This window comes from Dendrobates tinctorius, unplaced genomic scaffold (genome assembly GCF_039654945.1).
Source record: "Dendrobates tinctorius isolate UK_male_01 unplaced genomic scaffold, ASM3965494v1 ptg000019l, whole genome shotgun sequence".
In the NCBI taxonomy this organism is placed as follows: Eukaryota; Metazoa; Chordata; class Amphibia; order Anura; family Dendrobatidae; genus Dendrobates; species Dendrobates tinctorius.
Window position 1 is genome coordinate 26,471,580 of NW_027361687.1, and position 22,984 is coordinate 26,494,563.

Genomic DNA, 22,984 nt, shown 5'->3' on the forward strand with positions numbered 1-22,984 from the left:
AAATTACTGACTAAATACTGAACGTGTGCACCTGGTGTTATGAGCTGAATATTCATTAAGAGTTATACTAAGCAGGATTTCCTACAAGCTGATGGCCTATTGGTCATTTGTGTGTCAAAGTAATTTTTTTTCGATATCAGTAAAACTACCTTTAAAATAAAATCTGGATTTTACAATAAAAAAATAATTTTTCATAACACAGCAGGACAATGTATTATGTACTCGTCCAAGGAACATCCAAACTCCAAAATGTGATGAAAGAAAAAACAGTACAAGGATATAAACTTTTATTCTTTTGGATCAGTTTTGGAGAGCTGCGGATCTTCTTTGTTTACACTGAAAATGGAAAGCTCATATTGTAATATTGTGATACATTGTTTATTCTTTCTGTGACAAGTTGGTGATCATCTCTGGCCAGATCTTTATCGCTCAGTGGATGTTGATGAACAGTAGTCTGCCTATTGCTTGATGAGTTTATCGGACTTTTCTTCTGCTATATATAAACATTTTTATTTTTCTAAGCTGACGACCCCTCGAAGAGAGCACCTTGCATCTTTTCTGACTGAGATGGTGAGCTTCTTTGTTCATGTTCTTGCTGAGTTCTCACCAGGATCGCTGTCGCTGCCCAGCACAGACAGATATTCTATCATTTCTCGACCCTCGGAGATTAGATCATCGCTTGTTACTTCCATTTTCTTCCCATGAAATGGAACATCCTGTTTACTTTCCAGCAGTAATTTCTCATTTGCAAAAACTATTTTTTCTTCGTTTCCCAATAAAGTATTTTGGATGGGAACTTTAAGTGTTTTTGTGTTCAAAAATCCATCTTCTTTGAAATTCTCTTCTGAATGTTTAACGGTAATTTCATCATGGAGACTTTTCTGCGGAATACAGAGAGAAAAAAATAAAAAGATAAAAGGATAATGTAAAAAGATAATGCACGCTTTAGCTCAGTTGAAGGGTTTTCAAAAACTCCTATCCCTAGGAGCAGTTTTTTTAGTATATTTTGTATATTTTACTCACCATTACAGGTCCAGCACTAAGTCTTCGCAGCTGCTCCCTGTAGCTGCTGACGTCACATCACAAATAGCTGCAGCCAATCGTTGAGCTCAGAGCTTCTGAGTGGCCCATGCTGTCTATTTGGGCAGAGCAGTTGAGCTCACTGATTGGCTGCATCAGAAAATAATACACAACAGGACCAGTGGTGGAGACTCAACAATGGACCCAGGGAAGGGTGAGTAATGCTCAGTTTGTTTATTGTTTATGCCAGGAAGCAGGGGTTTTCCAAAATTTATTAGTTCTAGTGGAGATCTGGAAGGTGGAGCAGTTACCAATATTTACCCTTTAGGCTGTGTGCCCACGTAGTGATTTTTAAGCGTTTTTGACGCGATTTTCGGCACGAAAACGCTGCGAAACCGTTTAAAAATCGTGTACAGAACGCCCCCCATGCATTCCTATGGCATTCCGCACATGCTGTGCTAATGCTGCGCTTTTTTCCGCAGCGGAATCGCATCGCGGAAAAAATCGCAGCATGGTCATTCTTTTGTGCGGAATCGCAAAGAATTGCCGCGATTCCGCACCCATAGGAATGCATGAGAATCGCTTTCTTCCCGCATGTGGCTATGCCCACCATGCGGGAAGTTAAGCGTCTCATGTGCGGTTGGTACCCACGGTGTGGAGGAGAGGAGACTGTCCTCCAGGCCCTGGGTACCATACCCCTGTAAAAAAAAAGAATAAAAAATAAAAAATCGGGGTATATTTACCTTCCGGCGTCCCGCGCTGCATTCCCGGGCCTCAGCGTTCCCAGTAATGCCTTCCGGCAAGGTCCTGTGATGACGTAGTCTCGCGTGACTATAGCGGTCTCGCGAGATCGGTATAGAAACGCGAGACCAACGTCATCACAGGTCTCGCAAGGCATTACTGGGAACGCTGAGGCCCGGGAATGCAGCGCGGGACGTCGGAAGGTAAATATACCCCGATTTTTTATTTTTTTTATTATTTTTTACATTCTATCTTTTACTATTGATGCCGCATAGGCGGCCTCAATAGGAAAAAGCTGGTCACACTTGTCAAAAACTATGTTTGACGAGTGTGAACAACCTGCCAATCACTTTCCAAGCGATGCTTCAAATCGCTTGGAAAGTGCTTGAATATCGCACGCGAAAATCGCGGCAAAATCGCGAACATAATCGCGGTGAAATCGTGTGGAAAAAAACGCGCGATTTCTGGGATGCAGTCCGGTTTTTAGTGTCTGGAATAAAACGCTACATGGGCACATAGCCTTAAGAAAGAAAAGATTTTAAAGTAAGGCCTCATTCATAGTTCCATAATCTTGCACCGATAAATGTCTATAGAGTCCATTGATTAAACACAGAGGTTATCCACTCCAGATTCTGTATGTCATCAACAAATGAAAATTTTTTTGCTAAATTCCAATCAATGTAAGGTAGAGATGAGCCATGAGATCTGTTGGGCAACTCTGTCACTTCCAAGGCCTCACAAGACTTTCTGAAGTTATGTGACTCAGGAACCAACAGAGACACCAAGGTGATACTGGACCAAGGATGCCGGACACAAAAGTGATGTCCGGCTGCAACGAAAGGCAGAACTGTGTACAGCAAGCGATGTCAGGGGAAAAGAGGATTACTATTGGTCAGTTTGAAATCATTCTTTTATTCTCCAAGGAAATAAGATGAATCGAGAACTCAGAGTGGTGTACAGTGGAGTCAGCAAAGATAGCTGTCAGCTTGTGTGGCCAACAGCTTTGGAGCATGTACGGGCATCTTGGCTGTAACCTCTGCTTTTTACGCGTGACAACAGTGAAACAATTACTACATTTCCATAGTTCTGACTGAGAATGGATATGGATTTGGTGCCAAATTTTAGTAATATTTGCTTTTGCAAAAACACTAGGGAGGTGTGAGAGTTACTGGTTTTGGGAATACTGCTTGGACTTCTCGTCAAAGAAAAATCAGTGATTTTTTTTTAAATTTACCTTCTACTTTCATTCTCCAAAATCATTATACATCTGAAGAACCCAATCACATTGTGACTTACTTGTAAAGGAACGTCCTTTGGCAAATAGGAAATGTCTTCATGTTCTATGCTATACCATCTACAAGGAATAATTTGACCATCAGTTGCGTTATTCTTGAACTTTTCCAATGTATAGGTAAATCTATAGATCATCCAAATGTTTAACCAAGATAGAAAAACAAGGTTGGACCTAAGGAACAGTAAGCAATTGAATCCACAATCTGTCTCAGATGGAATTGATTTCTCTTGACTCTCATAGATGATGTGGTTTCTGGCTAGAACCTGGCCCCTAACCTCCAACTTCCCGCACAAGGTAGGCAAACTCCTACATCTACTGCCTCTTCCCTTATGGTCAGTTTTAAAGGGTCTACTGAATTCTGATCTGCCTATGCAGAGTGCAGCAGTCAAGATGAGTTTATCATCATCTATTGAGCTGTGCATGGGTAGCCACCGAGATGACAAAGCTCATTTCATCATATCGAGAAATTTGTAATCTCCTATGCAGAACACAGCAGCCAATGAAAAACTCAATTCAACTGCTGAGCTCTGCATAGGCAGATCAGAATTCAGTAGACCTTTTAATTACAATAGTATAGATTTGCACTCTTGAAAAAGTGCCTTAAGCTGTATGTATTTAATCAGATTGAGATAGGCTGTGAGCCATGTTAAAATCTTATTTTTGCAAACTGGCTTTATAAAATGTGTGTTTTCAGAGATTTTTAGAATGATTATTTCACAAGCTGCAGTACGTCTGGCTAAAAAAAAAATATAGGTTTTATTTTTAGCCCATGATGTGAAAGAAAACTGTCACCTTTATTTCAGTAGGGCACCACATTTTTGAGCATTCACAGAGCTCAGGAAAAGAAAGATTTAAGTGATGATAAGCGCCAAGTTTAGAAAATTGCTCATTCAATAGAAGAGCGCTGAATGCCACTTGTTTGTTATGTTCCCAGCATTTACACCCCAAGGAACGCACAAACGCCCCACTGAGACCCAATGACTTCTATTGTTAGCTACACCAGGCTGTGAGCAGCACAAAACATATTGCTAATTATCTGGCAAGAGAGAGCGGAGAACTGCACGTTATTCTAAATGTAATTGAATTGTACAGTTCTAGACTGTAATAAATGTCAGCTTTAGAATTCACATGTTGCTTTCTTAAAGCCACTTGGCAACCTGTAGTCTACATGCAAAAATGTTAATGTTTTCACATTGCTGATGGCCATTTTCAAAAATCGGACTCAATTGCATGTTTCTGTGTAGCTGTTACCAAGTGGCATTCAAAGGAATCTTTTAGTACAGAATGACTGTTCAAACCAAGCACAGTTGCTCAGTGCACCCTTGGTGTTAATTGCACTTCCTCACAGGCGTGTAATGATCAGGATCAGTGTAGGATGGGGGACCGCTGACGACACAGCTTATTTCAGCTGGATGGGTGTCCTAGAAAGCACATCAGTGTATTGCAGCGCAGAGACCTGCTGGCAGTACACGCCAATCAGAGGCCAGAAGTTGATGTCAGCATGCGCATTAAGGGTGGAGCATAGCAGTGACATGCGCTGCCCATGGGAGGCACGCAAAAGTTAGGTGCAGGCTATAGAAGAGGGCGCCGCACGTCATGGGATTGGAGGAAGGTAAGAAAAATTGTTTCTTTTTTTATGGGTTTTTTGTTTAATTTTTTAATGTGTTTGCCAAAAATAGAATACAAATGCATTCAGTTTTGGCTTATTAGGACCTACCATTCTCCGAATAATCGCAAAAAACATGGCTAAAAATTATGTAAAAATTTTTTTATTGAAATCTCTTTGGGACACCAGTAGAGAGCTGCAAAATTTCTGCACATTCCGACTCAGAAGTTGGCTTCATATCAATAGCAAAAAAAATCTGTCCCTTTGGCTGTTCCAGTCCGGCCTGCAGACTGAGGCAGCTGAAGAGCCGAAACAATGGCCCACGGGCCGTACCATGCCCTCACCTGTTGTCCATCCGCTCAGGATGCAGACAGTGGTGAATACATTGGTGGAGGAGGGGCTTATACTGTACATAGGAGGCTATGTGGGGTTTATACTGTATACAGGGGCTAGGTGGGAGTCATACTGTATATAGGGGGTTATCTGAGGGCTCATTCTATATTGAGAGGATAAGTGGGGATTCATACTGTATATATGAGGCTATATTGGTGCTCATACTTTATATAGAGAGGTTATGTGGGGGCTCATACTGTATATAGGAGCCTATGTGGGGACTCACACTAAATACAGGGAGCTATGTGAGGGATCATACTGTATATAGAGTAGCCATATGGGAGCTGATACTGTATGTAGGGGCATATGTGGGGGCTCAGTTTGTATATAGGAGGCTGGGTGTGGGCTCATATGGCAATTAGGGGGGCTGTGTGTGGGGTCATGCTGTATATAGGGGGTGTCAGCATACTTAATTCTGCCTAATATTAAGTGATACAATTAATATTATTATGAAATAATTATAATTAATATGGTAACATTAATATTGAGCAGAAATAGTTTCAGCCTATTAGTTAGGTCATCCACAACACGGTTTGGGAAGCATGTATCAGCTGACAAACAGTTGTGGAGGAGGGTTAAAACTGGGTGATGAACAGGCAAGCTCTGTTTCAACTTTCTAGATCATTCTGGGATTGTGCTGTTGACTTGCTCTTTGTCATGTGCAGTAGTCACTTGCGTAGGGAGGGTAGGATGTGTGATATAGTGATCATCACTATATATTGTATAGAAAGAGTTGTGCCTACCTTTGGGCTCTCCCAGTAAGACGGTCTTTTCCCTTTGCCCTGCTGCTCATGGTATTCATCATTATGGGGGTCTTTTCATTACAGATCTCTTTTTTATCACCTAGGAGAATTAATACAACTTAGATAAATACAGATTAAGCCGTTGATATAAAATGTATCTGATAATCTTCTAGCCATTGTTTGATTTTCAAGTATGTAATTTAGAGGAATTGTCCCAAAATAAGATACTCATCAGTTCTCATAAAATAATCTACGGGAGAGGTTGCATTCGAACAGTAAGAAACAGTAGAGCAATGTGAACATATTCCCTTCTAACGGGAGAGAAGGAAAGACACAAAATGATTACTGTAGGAGTGTGACACGTGCTACCAAGGTCTAAGGCTCCATATTCACATGATTTAAAATTAGGCCATTCCGGACATTTTCAGCCACAATAAACAATCGCAGGCTACCTCGGCGAAATAAACGATTATTTGTTTTGACCAATAATCAACCAATGAAAATGTATTATTAAGGCCGGTTTCACACTAGCGCATTTTCAGCGCGCGCACGGCCGGGGGTAGCTCCGCCCCGATCCGGCTCTCTGCCCGGCGTGCCCGCCCCTTCCTTGTAGCGCCGCCTCCTAGCGGACAGCGGCGCCTGCGATCGGCGCACCCTATCTTTAGCATAGGGTGCGCCGATCGTGCGCAGGCCGTGCGCTAGTTGCGCTTTGACCTGCGCTGCGCACTTTTGACGGTGCGCCGTGCGCGCCAAAATCCAAAAAGTTTGATTTTGGCGCGCACGGCGCACCGTCAAAAGTGCGCAGCGCAGGTCAAAGCGCAACTAGCGCACGGCCTGCGCACGATCGGCGCACCCTATGCTAAAGATAGGGTGCGCCGATCGCAGGCGCCGCTGTCCGCTAGGAGGCGGCGCTACAAGGAAGGGGCGGGCACGCCGGGCAGAGAGCCGGATCGGGGGCGGAGCTACCCCCGGCCGTGCGCGCGCTGAAAATGCGCTAGTGTGAAACCGGCCTAAGATCGATCAGATACACAGTAAGTACTGGAGGTATCATATGCTGAAAAAGCCCAACACTCCTGATCAATTTTGGACTGGGGTGCCAAGGGCCCACCAGTAACCAGCTCCAGGGTCCCACTTTTCAGTTACATAAAGATGTGACATTATCCTCAATCACAGATTTCTGTAACAATGACCGGGGTAGATTATGAATAAATAAGTTGCAGCCATTGTCTGTACATAGTGATTCATGTATATAGTGCCAATTACTGCTCATATAAGAGAATGGTGGACCACTCTTGCAGAGGGGCCCACGAGAGGATTCTCCTGTTCTCCTATGGGTCAGTCCAAGCCTGCATCTGATACAGTTTAATATGTTTTTTAGAGTCAACAAATGACCATTCATCTGACTGGCAATCATTAGACAGTCTACCTTTTGTGTAAAATATGTGGGAAGATTTTCACGCACTTATATTTTTTTATAGCCCCTTCAATATAGTTTGGAAAAGGAAAATTGGGATGTTCAGATTTTTACACTATTCTATATCATATCCAAAGACATCACTGCTATCAGTCAAAATTATCACCTTTATTTTCAATCACATTTTCTCTATTTTGAATTTTTCTTCCCCGGTCTCCTAAAAGACAAAGCAAAAATAATCAAAACAGTTCTTTCAAATAATTTTAATTACATTTTTAACCCCTTACTGACATCGGGCGTAATAGTACGCCGATGTCGGCCTCCACCTGTTTGGTGCGGGCTCTGTTGCTGAGCCGGCACCTTTCTGGGCACATGACAGCTGATCTATACAGCTGACATGTGCCCGCAACAGCTGTGGGTGGAATCGCGATCCTCTTGTGGCTGTTAACCTGTTCTCTGAATCTCTGACTGCGGCATTTAATTCACACTTACTGGAACCGCGTCGTAAATTCCGCCCATCGGAGACCCGATCACATGATCGCGAGCCACCGATGGATCGGCAAGACAATCAGAGGTCTGAAGCAGACCTCTATGGTTGTCATTGTCAGATTGCTATTAGCGCCGCCCAGTGGTCGGCGCTCATAGCAAGTGAGCATTTCTGCTACACACAGGCGATCTGATCATCGCCTGTATGTAGCAGAGGCAATCAGTTATGGCTCTGGGAAGAAGGGGGGCAAAAAACAAAATTGCAAAAGCAAAAATATCTCTGGTCAATAAAGGCTTAAAAAAGGTAGATAGGGATAATAAGGAGTAGAGGAAAGGGAAAAGTGAAGGAAGATGGAAAAGGAAAAATAAGGGAGAACTCCGTTTACATTGTCATTGTAAAATGTATACATAAATAAGATGACAGAAAAATATACAAACAAGAAAAATGAACAATTATTTCCTTACTAGAGGTGTGCCCGATGCTATCGCATCGGGAGGGAAGTGTCTGTGTGTGTGGGGGGGTGTGAGTACGTGTGTGTGTACATGTGTGTGTCTGAGTACATATGTGTGTGTACATGTGTGTGTGTGAGTATGTGTACGTACGTGTGTGTGTGTGTCTGTGTGTCCTGCAGCTGCCTGCCCACTCACCTCCGTGCAGTGACAGCCAGCAGGAAAGATGGTGATTTGCGGCCTGTGCTGGAGATGTGAGTAAATGTGTGTGTATATGTGAGTATGTGTGTGTGTGTATGTGAGTATGTGTGTGTATGTGAGCACTTGTGTGTGTGTATGTGAGTACGTGTGTGTGTGCATGTGAGTACGTGTGTGAGTACATGTGTGTGTGTATGTGAGTCCTTGTGTTGTGAGTTCATTTTCCCCTTCACCATTGAGGTCTGATGAACTCCCTCTTCTGGTGAAGGAAGGTAGTGAGGCTGATTACCAAGCACCTGAGCAGGATGTTGATGACTGGGTGACTGGAATTGCTGACTGGATATAAGGCAGCCGACGCCCTTCTGCCTTGCTGGTGATTTCTCAGAGGGATTCTAGGAGACCAGTCTGATTCCTGCTCCTCAAAAGCTAAGTTTTCTGCTCTGCTTTTTGCATTTGTGTTTTGGTTTTGTTTTGCCTTGTTTTTCTGGATTTCTGCCATTCCCTGCTGGGGTGAGCTGAATTCCTTTTTGCTCTGTCTTCAGAAAATACCTGAGTACTGATATAGTCTTTTTGAAGCCTAGCGTCTTCAGGGCTTTTTTCCCTATCAGTCTGTTGGCTCTTGTTTTGATAGGGTTTTGGCGGATTGCAGACAGCAGCTTTTCTATCCTGTCCTATTTAGTTAGCTTGGGCCCCATCATTTGCTCAGCCTATCTTTCTATCTGTGTGAGTGTTTTTTTCATCTTGCTTCACCGTCATTATATGTTGGGGGATGCCTATTGCTTTGGGGTCTGCTCTGGGGCAGTTTAGATTTCCCTTTCTGTCTTTAGGCTATTTAGTTCTCCGGCTGTGATCGAGGGGTCTAGGGCACCGTAGGAACCCCCCACGGCTACTGCTAGTTGTTGTTGATAGGTTCAGGGGTCTGCAATCCGATAGCTGCCAACTTCTCTGGTTTTCTGGACTTAACTAGTATTTCTGTTTTTGCCTCCTACGGTGACTCATTCATAACAGAATCACCAGCCATACCGCAAATCCTAGGGTACTCAATAGCAGGAAAGAATTATAAAAAAAAAAGTGTGTATATTTTTTCCTCTATATCTCTGAGGCCGTAGGGGGAATTTTTTTTTTCTCTCAATGGAGATAAAGCAATTGTCTGATCGTGTGGAGCAGCTCGCTGTGGAAGTGCGGGGAATTTCCGCCTACCATGCTCCTTCACATGCTGCTAAACCAAAGATCCCTACTCCTGATGTGTTTTTTGGGGATCGGTCTAAATTTTTGAATTTCAAAAATAATTGCAAATTATTTTTTGCCTTAAAGCCTAACTCGTCAGGGAGCTCCGTGCAGCGGGTTAAAATTGTCATCTCTTTGCTGCGTGACGATCCCCAGGATTGGGCGTTTTCTTTGAAACCAGATGATCCTATTCTGACTAATGTGAATGCATTTTTTCAAGCCTTGGGGTTGTTGTATGACGAACCTAATGCTATTGATCAGGCTGAAAAGACCCTGTTGGCATTGAGCCAGGGTCGTGATTCTGCAGAATTGTACTGTCAAAAATTCCGAAAGTGGGCGTCCTTACTGCCTGGAATGATAATGCCTTGGCAGCTCTCTTTCGGAAGGGTTTGTCAGAAGCCGTAAAAGATACTATGGTGGGATTTCCTGTTCCCTCTGGTCTTGACGATTCTATGTCATTAGCCATTCAGGTTGATCGGCGTTTACGTGAACGCAGGACTGCACGAGAGGTGTTGCCACCTGTTGAACAAGTGTCTGAACCTATGCAATGTGATAGAGTTTTGTCCAGGGAGCAACGTCAGGAGTTCAGAAGGCGTAATAAGCTGTGTTTTTTTTGTGGAGATGCCTCGCATATTATTTCTGTCTGTCCTAAACGAGAGAAACGTTTTGCACACACGTTTTCTGTGGGTGGTGTTCAACCTAAGTTTCTTCTGGCAATTACTCTGATCTGCTCCCTGTCCACATTTTCTGCCAAGGCTTTTGTGGATTGAGGAGCAGCCCTGAACCTAATGGACTTGGATTTTGCTAAACGTTGGGGATTTCCGATGACACCTCTGCGGACGCCTATCCCTTTGAGGGGGATTGATGCTACTCCTTTGGCGAAAAATAAACCTCAGTTTTGGACCCAGGTGGTAATGCGGGTCGCCCCAGACCATCAAGAAAATTGTAGATTTTTGGTGTTGCATAATTTGCATGATACCATTGTTCTGGGGTTTCCCTGGTTGCAAATTCATAATCCAGTTTTGGATTGGAAATCTGTGTCTGTGGTGAGTTGGGGTTGTCGGTATGCCCTTAGTGAGGCTCCGTTTTTTTCCACCTCTTCTCAGTCGCATGATGTTCCTGACTATTTGGCGGACTTTTATGATGTATTTAGTGAGAATGAGTCTGCGTCTTTGCCTCCTCATAGGAGTTATGACTGTGCAATTGAACTGAGCCCGGGGTGTAAATTTCCCAAGGGTCGGCTCTTCAATTTATCTGTACCCGAGCACGAGGCTATGCGATCCTATATTAAGGAGGCGTTGGAGAAGGGTCATATTAAACCATCCTCTTCACCCTTAGGTGCCTTGTATTGATTATCGTGCCCTCAACAAAATTACTATTAAATATCAGTATCTGTTACCGCTGATTTCGGATCTATTCTCCAGAGTTAAAGGTGCTTGCTGGTTTACCAAGCTTGACCTCAGGGGGTGTATAATCTTATCCGCATTAAGCATGGGGATGAATGGAAGACGGCGTTTAATACTCCGGAGGGACATTTTGAGTACCTGGTGATGCCTTTTGGGCTCACTAATGCCCCTTCTGTCTTCCAGTGCTTCATGAACGACATTTTCCGGGACTTTGTGGATAAATTTTTGATTATCTATCTGGATGATATTTTGATCTTCTCTAAGGATTGGGACTCTCATGTGGAACATGTTCGGACTGTGTTCTGGATCTTGAGGGAGAATTCCCTGTATGTCAAAGGATCGAAATGCCTTTTTGGGGTACAGAGGATTTCATTTTTGGGATTTATTTTGTCTCCGTCAACTATTGAAATGGACCCGGCCAAGGTACAGGCCATTTATGATTGGGTTCAGCCCACTTCTTTGAAGGCCCTCCAGAAGTTTTTGGGTTTTGCTAATTTTTATCGGAAACTTATAGCAAAATTTTCTAGTATTGCCAAGCCATTGACTGATCTGACTAAGAAGGGTGCTGATGTGTTGAATTGGTCTCCGGAGGCTGTTTCTTCCTTTCAGGAGCTGAAGCGAAGATTCACTTCTGCCCCGATTTTGCGGCAACCTGATGTCTCACTCCCGTTCCAGGTAGAGGTGGACGCTTCTGAGATTGATGCAGGAGCTGTTTTGTCCCAAAAGGATCCTGTAAAATCTAAAATGAATCCCTGTGCTTTCTTTTCCCGAAAGTTCTCTCCATCTGAACGTAACTATGATGTGGGGAATCGGGAACTGTTAGCCATGAAATGGACATTTGAGGAGTGGAGACATTGGTTGGAAGGAGCTAAACATCAAGTCGTGGTCCTCACTGACCACAAGAATTTGATTTACCTGGAGTCGGCCAAACGCTTGAACCCTAGACAGGCTAGGTGGGCCTTGTTTTTTACACGTTTTGATTTTGTGGTCTCTTTTCTTCCTGGCACTAAGAATTTCAAGGCTGACGCTCTCTCTAGGAGCTTCTTTGCTGATTCTCCTGTGGTGACCAAGCCTGCTACCATCTTAGGTGAAGGGGTAGTCCTTTCTGCCATCTCGCACGATTTGAGACGTGCTCTGGAAGAGTTCCAGGAGGACAAACCTGAGCATTGTCCCAGTGGAAAGTTGTATGTTCCTGACCAGTGGAAGAAGAGAGTGATGTCTGAAGTTCATTCCTCTGCATTGGCTGGTCATCCAGGTATTTTTGGTACTAGAGATCTAGTGAGTCAGTTTTTTTGGTGGCCCGCCTTGTCTCGTGATGTCAAGAATTTTGTGCAGTCCTGTGGGACTTGCTCCCGGTCTAAACCTTGTTCTCACTCTAGTGGGTTGTTGATGCCTTTGCCGGTCCCCAGGAGGCCATGGACCCATATTTCAATGGATTTCATCTCTGATATGCCTGTCTCTCAGAGAATGACTGTTATTTGGGTGATTTGTGATAGGTTCTCTAAGATGGTTCATCTTGTACCACTCCCTAAGTTGCCATCTTCCTCTGAGTTGGTGCCCCTGTTTTTGCAACCGGTGGTTTGCTTGCATGGGATTCCTGAGAACATTGTATCTGACAGAGGAGTTCAGTTTGTGTCTAGATTTTGGAGGACTTTCTGTTCCAAGCTGGGAATTCAGTTGTCCTTCTCCTCTGCTTTTCACCCTCAGACCAATGGGTAGATGGAGAGAACAAGCCAGATCTTGGAGTCGTATTTGAGATGTTTTATTTCCGCTGATCAGGATGATTGGGTTTCATTTTTGCTCTTGGCCGAATTTGCTTTAAATAATAGAGCTAGTTCTGCCACTTTGAGGTCACCTTTTTTTTGTAACTTTGGGTTTCATCCTCGATTTTCTTCAGGGCAGGTGGAGCCTTCTGCCTGCCCAGGTGTTGACACTGTGGTGGAGAGAATGCACCAGATCTGGGACCAAGTGGTGGATAAGTTATCTCTCTCCCAGGAAAAGGCCCAGCGGTTTTCCAACCGACATAGGACCATTGGTCCCCAGTTTAAGGTTGGTGATATGGTTTGGTTATCATCAAAAAATATCGCTATGAAGGTGGCTTCTCCTAAGTTTAAGCCTAGATTTATTGGACCTTACACATAGGACCATTGGTCCCCAGTTTAAGGTTGGTGATATGGTTTGGTTATCATCAAAAAATATCGCTATGAAGGTGGCTTCTCCTAAGTTTAAGCCTAGATTTATTGGACCTTACAAGATTTTGGAGATTATTAATCCGGTCTCTTTTCATTTGGCTCTTCCTGTCACATTTAAAATCCATAATGTGTTTCATAAGTCCTTGTTGAAGAGGTTTGTTGAACCAGTTGTTCCTGGGGTGGCACCTCCGGACCCTGTATTGGTTGAAGGTAACATGGAATATGAGGTAGAGAAGATACTGGATTCCCGTCTGGCTAGACGGAGACTCCAGTATTTGGTTAAGTGGAAGGGTTATAGTCAGGAGGATAATTCCTGGGTCTCTGCCTCTGATATTCATGCCAAAAGATTGGTGCGTGCCTTTCATCGGGCTCACCCTGATTGCTCTGGTGGCGTAGATGAGGGTTCAGTGACCCCTCCTCAAGGGCGAGGTACTGTTGTGAGTTCATCTTCCCCTTCACCATTAAGGTCTGATGAACTCCCTCTTCTGGTGAAGGAAGGTAGTGAGGCTGATTACCAAGCACCTGAGCAGGATGATGATGACTGGGTGACTGGAATTGCTGACTGGATATAAGGCAGCCGACGCCCTTCTGCCTTGCTGGTGATTTCTCAGAGGGATTCTAGGACACCAGTCTGATTCCTGCTCCTCAAAAGCTAAGTTTTCTGCTCTGCTTTTTGCATTTGTGTTTTGGTTTTGTTTTGCCTTGTTTTTCTGGATTTCTGCCATTCTCTGCTGGGGTGAGCTGAATTCCTTTTTGCTCTGTCTTCAGAAAATACCTGAGTACTGATATAGTCTTTTTGAAGCCTAGCATCTTCAGGGCTTTTTTCCCTATCAGTCTGTGGGCTCTTGTTTTGATAGGGTTTTGGCGGATTGCAGACAGCAGCTTTTCTATCCTGTCCTATTTAGTTAGCTTGGGCCCCATCATTTGCTCAGCCTATCTTTCTATCTGTGTGAGTGTTTTTTTCATCTTGCTTCACCGTCATTATATGTTGGGGGATGCCAATTGCTTTGGGGTCTGCTCTGGGGCAGTTTAGATTTCCCTTTCTGTCTTTAGGCTATTTAGTTCTCCGGCTGTGATCGAGGGGTCTAGGGCACCGTAGGAACCCCCCACGGCTACTGCTAGTTGTTGTTGATAGGTTCAGGGGTCTGCAATCCGATAGCTGCCAACTTCTCTGGTTTTCTGGACTTAGCTAGTATTTCTGTTTTTGCCTCCTACGGTGACTCATTCATAACAACTTGTGCATGTGAGTATGTGTGTGTGTGTATGTGAGTACATGTGTGTGTATGTGAGTACGTGTGTGTATATGTGAGTACATGTGTGTGTGTGTATATGTGAGTACGTGTGTGTATATGTGAGTCCGTGTGTGTGTGTATATGTGAGTATGTGTGAGTGTATATGTGAGTACGTGTGTATATGTGAGTATGTGTGTGTGTACGTGTTTTTTGTGCATGTGTGTGTGTGTGTGTGTGTGTACGTGTGTGTGTATGTGAGTACGTGTGTGTGTATGTGTGTATGTGAGTACGTGTATGTGTGTATGTGAGTACATGTGTGTACGTACGTGTGTGTGTACGTACGTGTGTGTGTACGTACGTGTGTGTGTACGTACGTGTGTGTATGTAAGTACATGTGTGTACATGTGTGTGTGTACTGTTATGAATGGGTCACCGAGGAGGAAAAAATAACACAAGCCAAGTCTCAGAAAGCCAGAGGGGTTTTTAACTATGCAGATTGCAGATCCCTGATCTTACCACACAACTAGCAGCAGTCGTGGAGCGTACCTACTATGATCCTAGATGCCTCGTTACAACCGGAGAGCTACATAAGCCTAAAGCAGGAAAAGAGGAAAACTAACTGCCCCAGAGCAGACCCCAAAGGAAAGACAGCCCCCCACATGTATTGACGGTGAAACTAGATGAAAACACAAACACAGGCAGAAAAATAGGCTGAGCAAACGATGGGGCCCGACTAACTAGAAAGGACAGGAAAGGAAAGACACTGTCTGCAATCTGACAAAAACCCTACCAAAATAATGTCCAACACTTCTAATAGCAAAAGTAACCCTGAAGTCACTAGACTTCTCCCACTATATCAGCACTCTGAAATATTCTGAGACAGAGCAAAAAGAGGCCAATTTAATAAGGGACCAAAATACAGATAAATAGGAGTGGAAATTCAGCACAACCCCAGCAGGGGCTGGCTGACAACAAAAAACTGAATTGACCAACAAGAGCAAGTGTGAACAATAGCAAAAACAAACTTAACTTGAGAAGACTGGAACAGAGCTGAAGTCCAAGACCTGAGAAGCAGACTGAATCACCAGCACCAGGATAGGGTGTCAGTGTAGGGTGTCTTATATCCAGTCTGATACTCCAGAGATCCAATCGTTATCCTCCTCATCAGGTGGCAGATCACTACCAATTAAACCAACCTCACTACCTCCTGTCACCACCAGAGGGAGAACAGAAGGAGGAGCAGAAAATGAGTTCACAACAGTGTACGTGTGTGTGTACATGTGTGTATGCACATGTGTGTGTACATGTGTGTGTGTATGTACATGTGTGTACATGTGTGTGTACATGGTGGGCAGGCAGTGGTGGATCCGGCGGGGGGGTTCAGGGGCGGCAGGTCCAGTGGCGGGGGTTACTGGTGGCGGCCAGCTGGCAGGAAACACCGCGACTTGTGGCCTGTGCACAGGCCGCAGGCCGCGGTCTTTCCTGCCGGCTGTGACGGAGGTGGGTTGGCAGGCAGCGGCGGGTCCAGGTCCAGCGGGGGGGCGGCGGCAGGTCCAGCAGCGGCAGGGGGGTTGGCGGCGGTAGGGGGTCCTGGCAGTGTCCTGCTGGTGGTACTGTGGAAGGGCCTGGTACCAACAGCGGGTGCCATATTGAAATACCCCTCACTTGGGTATTTCAATATGGCGGTTGGCGTACTTCCGGACGGCGCGGTGGATTGTGGGATTCGGGGACATCCACCTGAAGTGGATGACGGATAATTGAAGGCAATTATATATATATAGATTAACAAAGAGTACCAGGATTAGCAAGAGAACAAGAATTAAAACAGTTCAATCCTTTCATCCTACAGTACATTTACTCAAATTAAGTACTTTTTTGTCTACATTAAAAATATATTTTTTTCTATTTTGTTGTAGGTTATCTGAAATTCTTACTTCCTCAGGGTATATTATAGTTAGAGCCAGCCTACCAAACCAGCAGCACTTTGGCTCACATCATTTTCCTTCTGCACTAGGTCCATAATACCATTTAATACTACACATTTACAGATGTTGACTTGCTCTACTCCACCTAACATAAGAGATCTGTATAGTTTAATAGAATTTAACCTCTCTCCCTGTCGGACCCTCTTTTATTGCAGATGATTGATCTCTTTCTAAATTGTATTTGGTCATCCCTTTGATGACCACATCTGGACATCTTAGCGCTGCCTTTAGTGTTTGACATATACCATCTTGTTGGAATATCTTTGGTGCAACAACTCCATTCCTGTCTATGAGTGTTCAGTTGCTAGATATGTATGCTGTCCATAAAGTTAGAACGAAAAAAAATTCCCAGAGACTCACACAGGGAGAGCATGTGACTGCATTTCCTGTTTTCCTGTGTCTGTATATGAGAGAAGCAGCCTGCTGTAGATACTGCACAGATAGAGACACACAAATGATTTATTCATGATCTATTAAGCTTATCATATATTGTTCCTGTTTGTTCCAGAATAAAGAAGCTCTGTGGTCAAATGCTTGGAGAGTATCATGAGTAATCCGCTGCCAACACATCTCGATAAACGCATTTGACCTTTCTGGAGGTTTTCCTCTCCTAAAAAGTGATACACAGTTTTGTCTATTTTTATAAAACTTATTGAGAGTCCTCAAATATTGATCTTTGTAAAGAAAGCCACAAGGTTCTCTTCTGCACAGATACCACCAAAGCTTAAAAAATCAACATAACTTACAAATTTTACCAACATTTTGTTTTGTTAAATGTAGGTACTACATTCTCTAGGGAAAGAAATGACCATGCATGTTAGATATTTGTTAGGTGATATTGGAAGAACCCTAAGACAATCTTACACAGTCATGGCCAAAAGTGTTGACACCCTTGACATTTTTTCAGAAAAAGAAGTATTTCTCCCAGAAAATTATTACAATTACACATGTTTTGTTATGCACATGTTTATCTCCTTTGTGTGCATTGGAACAAGACAAAAAAACTAAGAAAGAAAGGGCAAATTGGACAAACTTATGCCTTTTTTTCTGGTTTCAGGTGTGATTTTCATATTGCCCACACCTGTTACTTGCCACAGGTGAGTTTGAATGAGCATCACTTGCTTGAAACTTAGCTGTTTATCCACAATTATGGAAAGAGACCAACAATTTTGTCCGCACCATTTTTTTTTTTAATTGTTCCAAAACACACAGAGGAAATAAACATGTGTATAACAAAACATATAATTGCAATAATTTTCTGAGAGAAATACTTCATTTTCTGGAACAATTTCAAGGGTGCCAACACTTTCAGCCCTGACTGTAAACAGTATGTGTATATATATATATATAAATATATATATATATACACTCACTGGCCACTTTATTAGGTACACCATGCTAGTAACGGGTTGGACCCCCTTTTGCCTTCAGAACTGCCTCAATTCTTCGTGGCAGAGATTCAACAAGGTGCTGGAAGCATTCCTCAGAGATTTTGGACCATATTGACATGATGGCATCACACAGTTGGCGCAGATTTGTCGGCTGCACATCCCTGATGCGAATCTCCCGTTCCACCACATCCCAAAGATGCTCTATTGGATTGAGATCTGGTGACTGAGGAGGCCATTTGAGTACAGTAAACTCATTGTCATGTTCAAGAAACCAATCTGAGATGATTCGAGCTTTATGACATGGCGCATTATCCTGCTGAAAGTAGCCATCAGATGTTGGGTACATTGTGGTCATAAAGGGATGGACATGGTCAGCAACAATACTCAGGTAGGCTGTGGCGTTGCAACGATGCTCAATTGGTACCAAGGGGCCCAAAGAGTGCCCAGAAAAAATTCCCCACACCATGACACCACCACCACCAGCCTGAACCGTTGATACAAGGCAGGATGGATCCATGCTTTCATGTTGTTTACGCCAAATTCTGACCCTACCATCCGAATGTCGCAGCAGAAATCGAGACTCATCAGACCAGGCAACGTTTTTAAAAATCTTCTACTGTCCAATTTCGATGAGCTTGTGCAAATTGTAGCCTCAGTTTCCTGTTCTTAGCTGAGAGGAGTGGTACCCAGTGTGGTCTTCTGCTGCTGTAGCCCATCTGCCTCAAAGTTCGACGCACTGTGCGTTCAGAGATGCTCTTCTGCCTACCTTGGTTGTAACGGGTGGCAATTTGAGTCACTGTTGCCTTTCTATCAGCTCGAACCAGTCTGCCCATTCTCCTCTGACCTCTGGCATCAACATGGCATTTCCGGCCACAGAACTGCCGCTCACTGGATTTTTTTTCTTTTTCGGACCATTCTCTGTAAACCCTAGAGATGGTTGTGCGTGAAAATCCCAGTAGATCAGCAGTTTCTGAAATACTCAGACCAGCCCTTCTGGCACCAACAATCATGCCACGTTCAAAGGCACTCAAATCACCTTTCTTCCCCATACTGATGCTCGGTTTGAACTGCAGGAGATTGTCTTGACCATGTCTACATGCCTAAATGCACTGAGTTGCCGCCATGTGATTGGCTGATTAGAAATTAAGTCTTAACACACAGTTGGACAGGTGTACCTAATAAAGTGGCCAGTGAGTGTATATATATATATATATATACATATCACAAGCCATCAAACAAAGAAGAACTGCTTAAATTTTTGTACCAGGAGTGGCATAAGGTCACCCAAAAGCAGTGTGAAAAACTGGTGGAAAGCATGCCAAGACGCATGAAAGATGTGATTAAAAATCATGGTTATTCCACTAAATATTGATTTCTGAACTCTTCCTGAGTTAAAACATTAGTATTGTTGTTTCTAAATGATTATGAACTTGTTTTCTTTGCATTAATTGAGGTCGGAAAGCACTGTTTTTGTTTATTTTTATTTTGACCATTTTTCTTTTTCAGAAAAAAAAATACAAAATTTACTGCTTGGGAATTCGGAGACATGTTGTCAGAAGTTTATAGACTAAAAGAACAATTTACATTTTACTCAAAAATATACCTATAAAGAGAAAAATCAGACAAACTGGACATTTGGAAGTGGTCTCTCAATTTTTGCCAGAGCTGTATATACTGTATAAATGTATGTTTACTTTTGACTATAGCTGTGTGTATATTATGTATGCACTGGTGCACTTTACTCAGTAATTTATGCTACATCTCTTTGGGACATTACATAACAGATAAAGTGCACAGATACATCTCACAACGCTTAGCAGACAAATATTTCTTCTTTGTGTGCTTTTATGGCACAATAAGATATGTGCATGGTGAAGTGTTTATCTACACTCTTAACATCTATCTATTCCTCTCACCATTTTGAATGTTTATACCGTATATGTTTTCAATTTATTCTTTGTGGTATTTCCCCCTTGTAATGTTTTATTTTACAATCAATAAAGGTTATTTATGAGATTCTTAAAAAAAATCTCTTTGGTTATGTATTTTTTGTACGTTACTACTTTTACGATACCACAGTTAAAGGCGCTGCTTTATGTCAAACTTAGTGACAAACCTCCTGTAATAGCCTACAATTTCCAGGAATGTTCTGACCTGTATTTTTGTGAGGGGAAGTGACCAGTTCTGTGTCACCTCTTCTGAGACTACCTCCTAGTGGCAACCACATTGTTGACTTCACACACTAGTTTTCTGTTTTAGATGTGACAGTCAGTCTTTTGTTATTTGTAGATTAGTTTGATGACTGAGCACTCCACCCTCCAGGTTGTGGCAGTTTTAATTGCAATAGGAACCTACCCATAAATTCAAGTTTAACCTAAGAGAGGTTTTCACATTAGTCAGGTTCCCAGCAAACCGGAGATCACCTTGTAGTTGTCTTCTGGGCATGCATGAATTGGCCAAATTATGTTCTAAGTATCTCCATTTTTTATTATTGTCTATATTGGCTTTAGCCCATATGTCACAGAAGAAAGGAAAATCTCATCCAATAACAATAGCATGCTATAATTCTCAAGAATTTCTATTAGGTGGGACACGGAATGTTCTGCCCTCTGAATATAGGGCAAATATGTTTGCATTATGTGCTGGTTTAGTTAGCACCATCTATTGGTGTCTGAATTTATAGCTGTGTCTTAAATAGCTTTACAGCCTGTGTCTTTAACAGAGCAATGCATTGTGGGAATGAAGCAATGTATTCTGGGATGAGAAGATGCCATTTTCTTCTGTGTATATCATAGGATGCACGTGTTTATCTGTCCTCCTGTAACTCCCCTACTTGAGTTCATTATCCGAGTAAAGCATACCTGGTAAGATTAATGTCTTTTCTTGCAATGCAGTGTTACAGAGATGTTATTAACTCTACGGCACCCAGTGCACAGTAGATGTACAGTTGTGCCCAAAAGTATTAACACCCCTGCAATTTTGTCAGATAATACTCAGTTTATTCCTGAAAATGATTGCAAACACAAATTCTTTGGTATTATTATCTTCATTTAATTTGTCTTAAATGAAAAAAACACAAAAGAGAATGAAGCAAAAAGCAAAACATTGATCATTTAACACAAAACTCCAAAAATGGGCCAGACAAAAGTATTGGCACCCTAATACTTGGTTGCACAACCTTTAGCCAAAATAACTGCGAGCAACCACTTCCGGTAACCATCAATGAGTTTCTTACAATGCTCTGCTGGAATTTTAGACCATTCTTCTTTGGCAAACTGCTCCAGGTCCCTGATATTTGAAGGGTGCCTTCTCCAAACTGCCATTTTTAGATCTCTCCACAGATGTTCTATGGGATTCAGGTCTGGACTCATTGCTGGCCACCTTAGAAGTCTCCAGTGCTTTCTCTCAAACCATTTTCTAGTGCTTTTTGAAGTGTGTTTTGGGTCATTGTCCTGCTGGAAGACCCATGACCTCTGAGGGAGACCCAGCTTTCTCACACTGGGCCCTACATTATGCTGCAAAATTTGTTGGTAGACTTCATAATGCCATGCACACGGTCAAGCAGTCCAGTGCCAGAGGCAGCAAAGCAACCCCAAAACATCAGGGAACCTCCGCCATGTTTGACTGTAGGGACCGTGTTTTTTTCTCCTGTAAACTCTATGTTGATGCCTTTGCCTAAAAAGCTCTACTTTTGTCTCATCTGACCAGAGAACATTCTTCCAAAACGTTTTAGGCTTTTTCAGGTAAGTTTTGGCAAACTCCAGCCTGACTTTTTTATGTCTCGGGGTAAGAAGTGGGGTCTTCCTGAGTCTCCTACCATACAGTCCCTTTTCATTCAGACGCCGACGGATAGTACGGGTTGAAGTCTGAAAGGAGAACTCACAACTGGTGAACCAGAGAATGAACTCACAACAATTTGGTTTCTCAAATCCTCAGACAGTTCTTTGATCTTTCTTTTCTCCATGCTCAATGTGGTACACAAGGATACAGGACAGAGGTTGAGTCAACTTTAATCCATGTCAACTGGCTGCAAGTGTGATTTAATTATTGCCCACACCTGTTAGGTGCCACAGGTAAGTTACAGGTGCTGTTAATTACACAAATTAGAGAAGCATCACATGATTTTTCGAACAGTGCCAATACTTTTGTCCACCCTCTTTTTTATGTTTGGTGTGGAATTATATCCAATTTGGCTTTAGGACAATTCTTTTTGTGTTTTTTCATTTAAGACAAATTAAATGAAGATAATAATACCAAAGAATTTGTGTTTTCAATCATTTTCAGGAAGAAACTGAGTATTATCTGACAAAATTGCAGGGGTGTCAATACTTTTGGTCACAACTGTAATTTGACAACTGTGTATTCCATGTGAAGTTTTCATCACACTGTATACTTCCTGTAATTGTGTTAGCTGTGTGATCATCTGCCCAATAGTTACCCATGTCGTTTAAAAACGAATATATTCAGCTCACCTTTTTTACCCATGTCGTTTGTATTCTTTATAGTTTTACCGCATGTTCTATACTCTTCACCAATAAACAAGTTAGACTACAGAGAACAGTCTGCTTATTTTGAAAGATAGAAAGTGGTTTATGCTGTATGCTAGAGTGCACACCGTGTCAACGTGTATGAAGGCAGATCAGTAAAACAGATGCTAGACGCCTGCGATAGTGAATACGACTTAAGGAGCTGCTTGTACCCACACCGCACTGCCTGTAGATACTACAACGGCCACCATACTGTCACAAGTACCAAGAGTGCAGCCCGCCAACAAGTGCTTCAGCTTTCCCGCCACGCAGAAGCCCGCCACACATACTCAGTTTCCCGCCAGTATATTTAGCAGTACGCTGCTAAGCACACAATGTCTTGAAACAGCACATCCTCACTCAAAACGAGGTCACGAGCAAGTTCCGGCAGTTTGTCAATAGCAGAGCTCGCTGCTGTCGCTCGTGCCGAGGCCGAAGCAGCCAAAGCAAGGTCCTCCTTCGCCGAATGAGAGATGCATCTAAAGCTGAGACAAGCAGAGCAAGAGGCAGCGAGGGTGCGTCTGCAGGCAGAGCAAGAGTCAGAAGCCGCACGTTTGCAGGCAGAGAGAGAAAGACTTGCGGCAAAGAGACAGCAGCTGCAATAGCTAAGGCTGAGTGTTTGAAAGCTACGAAGAATCCTGATTCTGAGAGATGAAGCAGCATTCTCAGACCAGATCTAG

At 43.0% G+C, this 22,984-nt stretch overlaps 1 protein-coding gene across 5 annotated transcripts in view; it reads right to left on the minus strand.

Moving 5' to 3' along the window:
• Positions 1–273: 273 nt before the first annotated feature.
• Positions 274–22,984, minus strand: part of CCDC9B (coiled-coil domain containing 9B) — a 138,668-nt gene continuing 115,957 nt past the window's right edge. For all 5 annotated transcript variants that reach the window (XM_073566734.1, XM_073566736.1, XM_073566735.1 and 2 more), the window contains 4 exons: positions 7,378–7,428; positions 5,798–5,897; positions 3,058–3,115; positions 274–881 (listed from right to left, as the gene is read on the minus strand). In XM_073566734.1, coding sequence (XP_073422835.1) covers positions 585–881; positions 3,058–3,115; positions 5,798–5,897; positions 7,378–7,428 — 506 coding nt within the window. In that variant the 3' untranslated portion in view covers positions 274–584. The remainder of the gene's footprint in view (positions 882–3,057; positions 3,116–5,797; positions 5,898–7,377; positions 7,429–22,984) is intronic.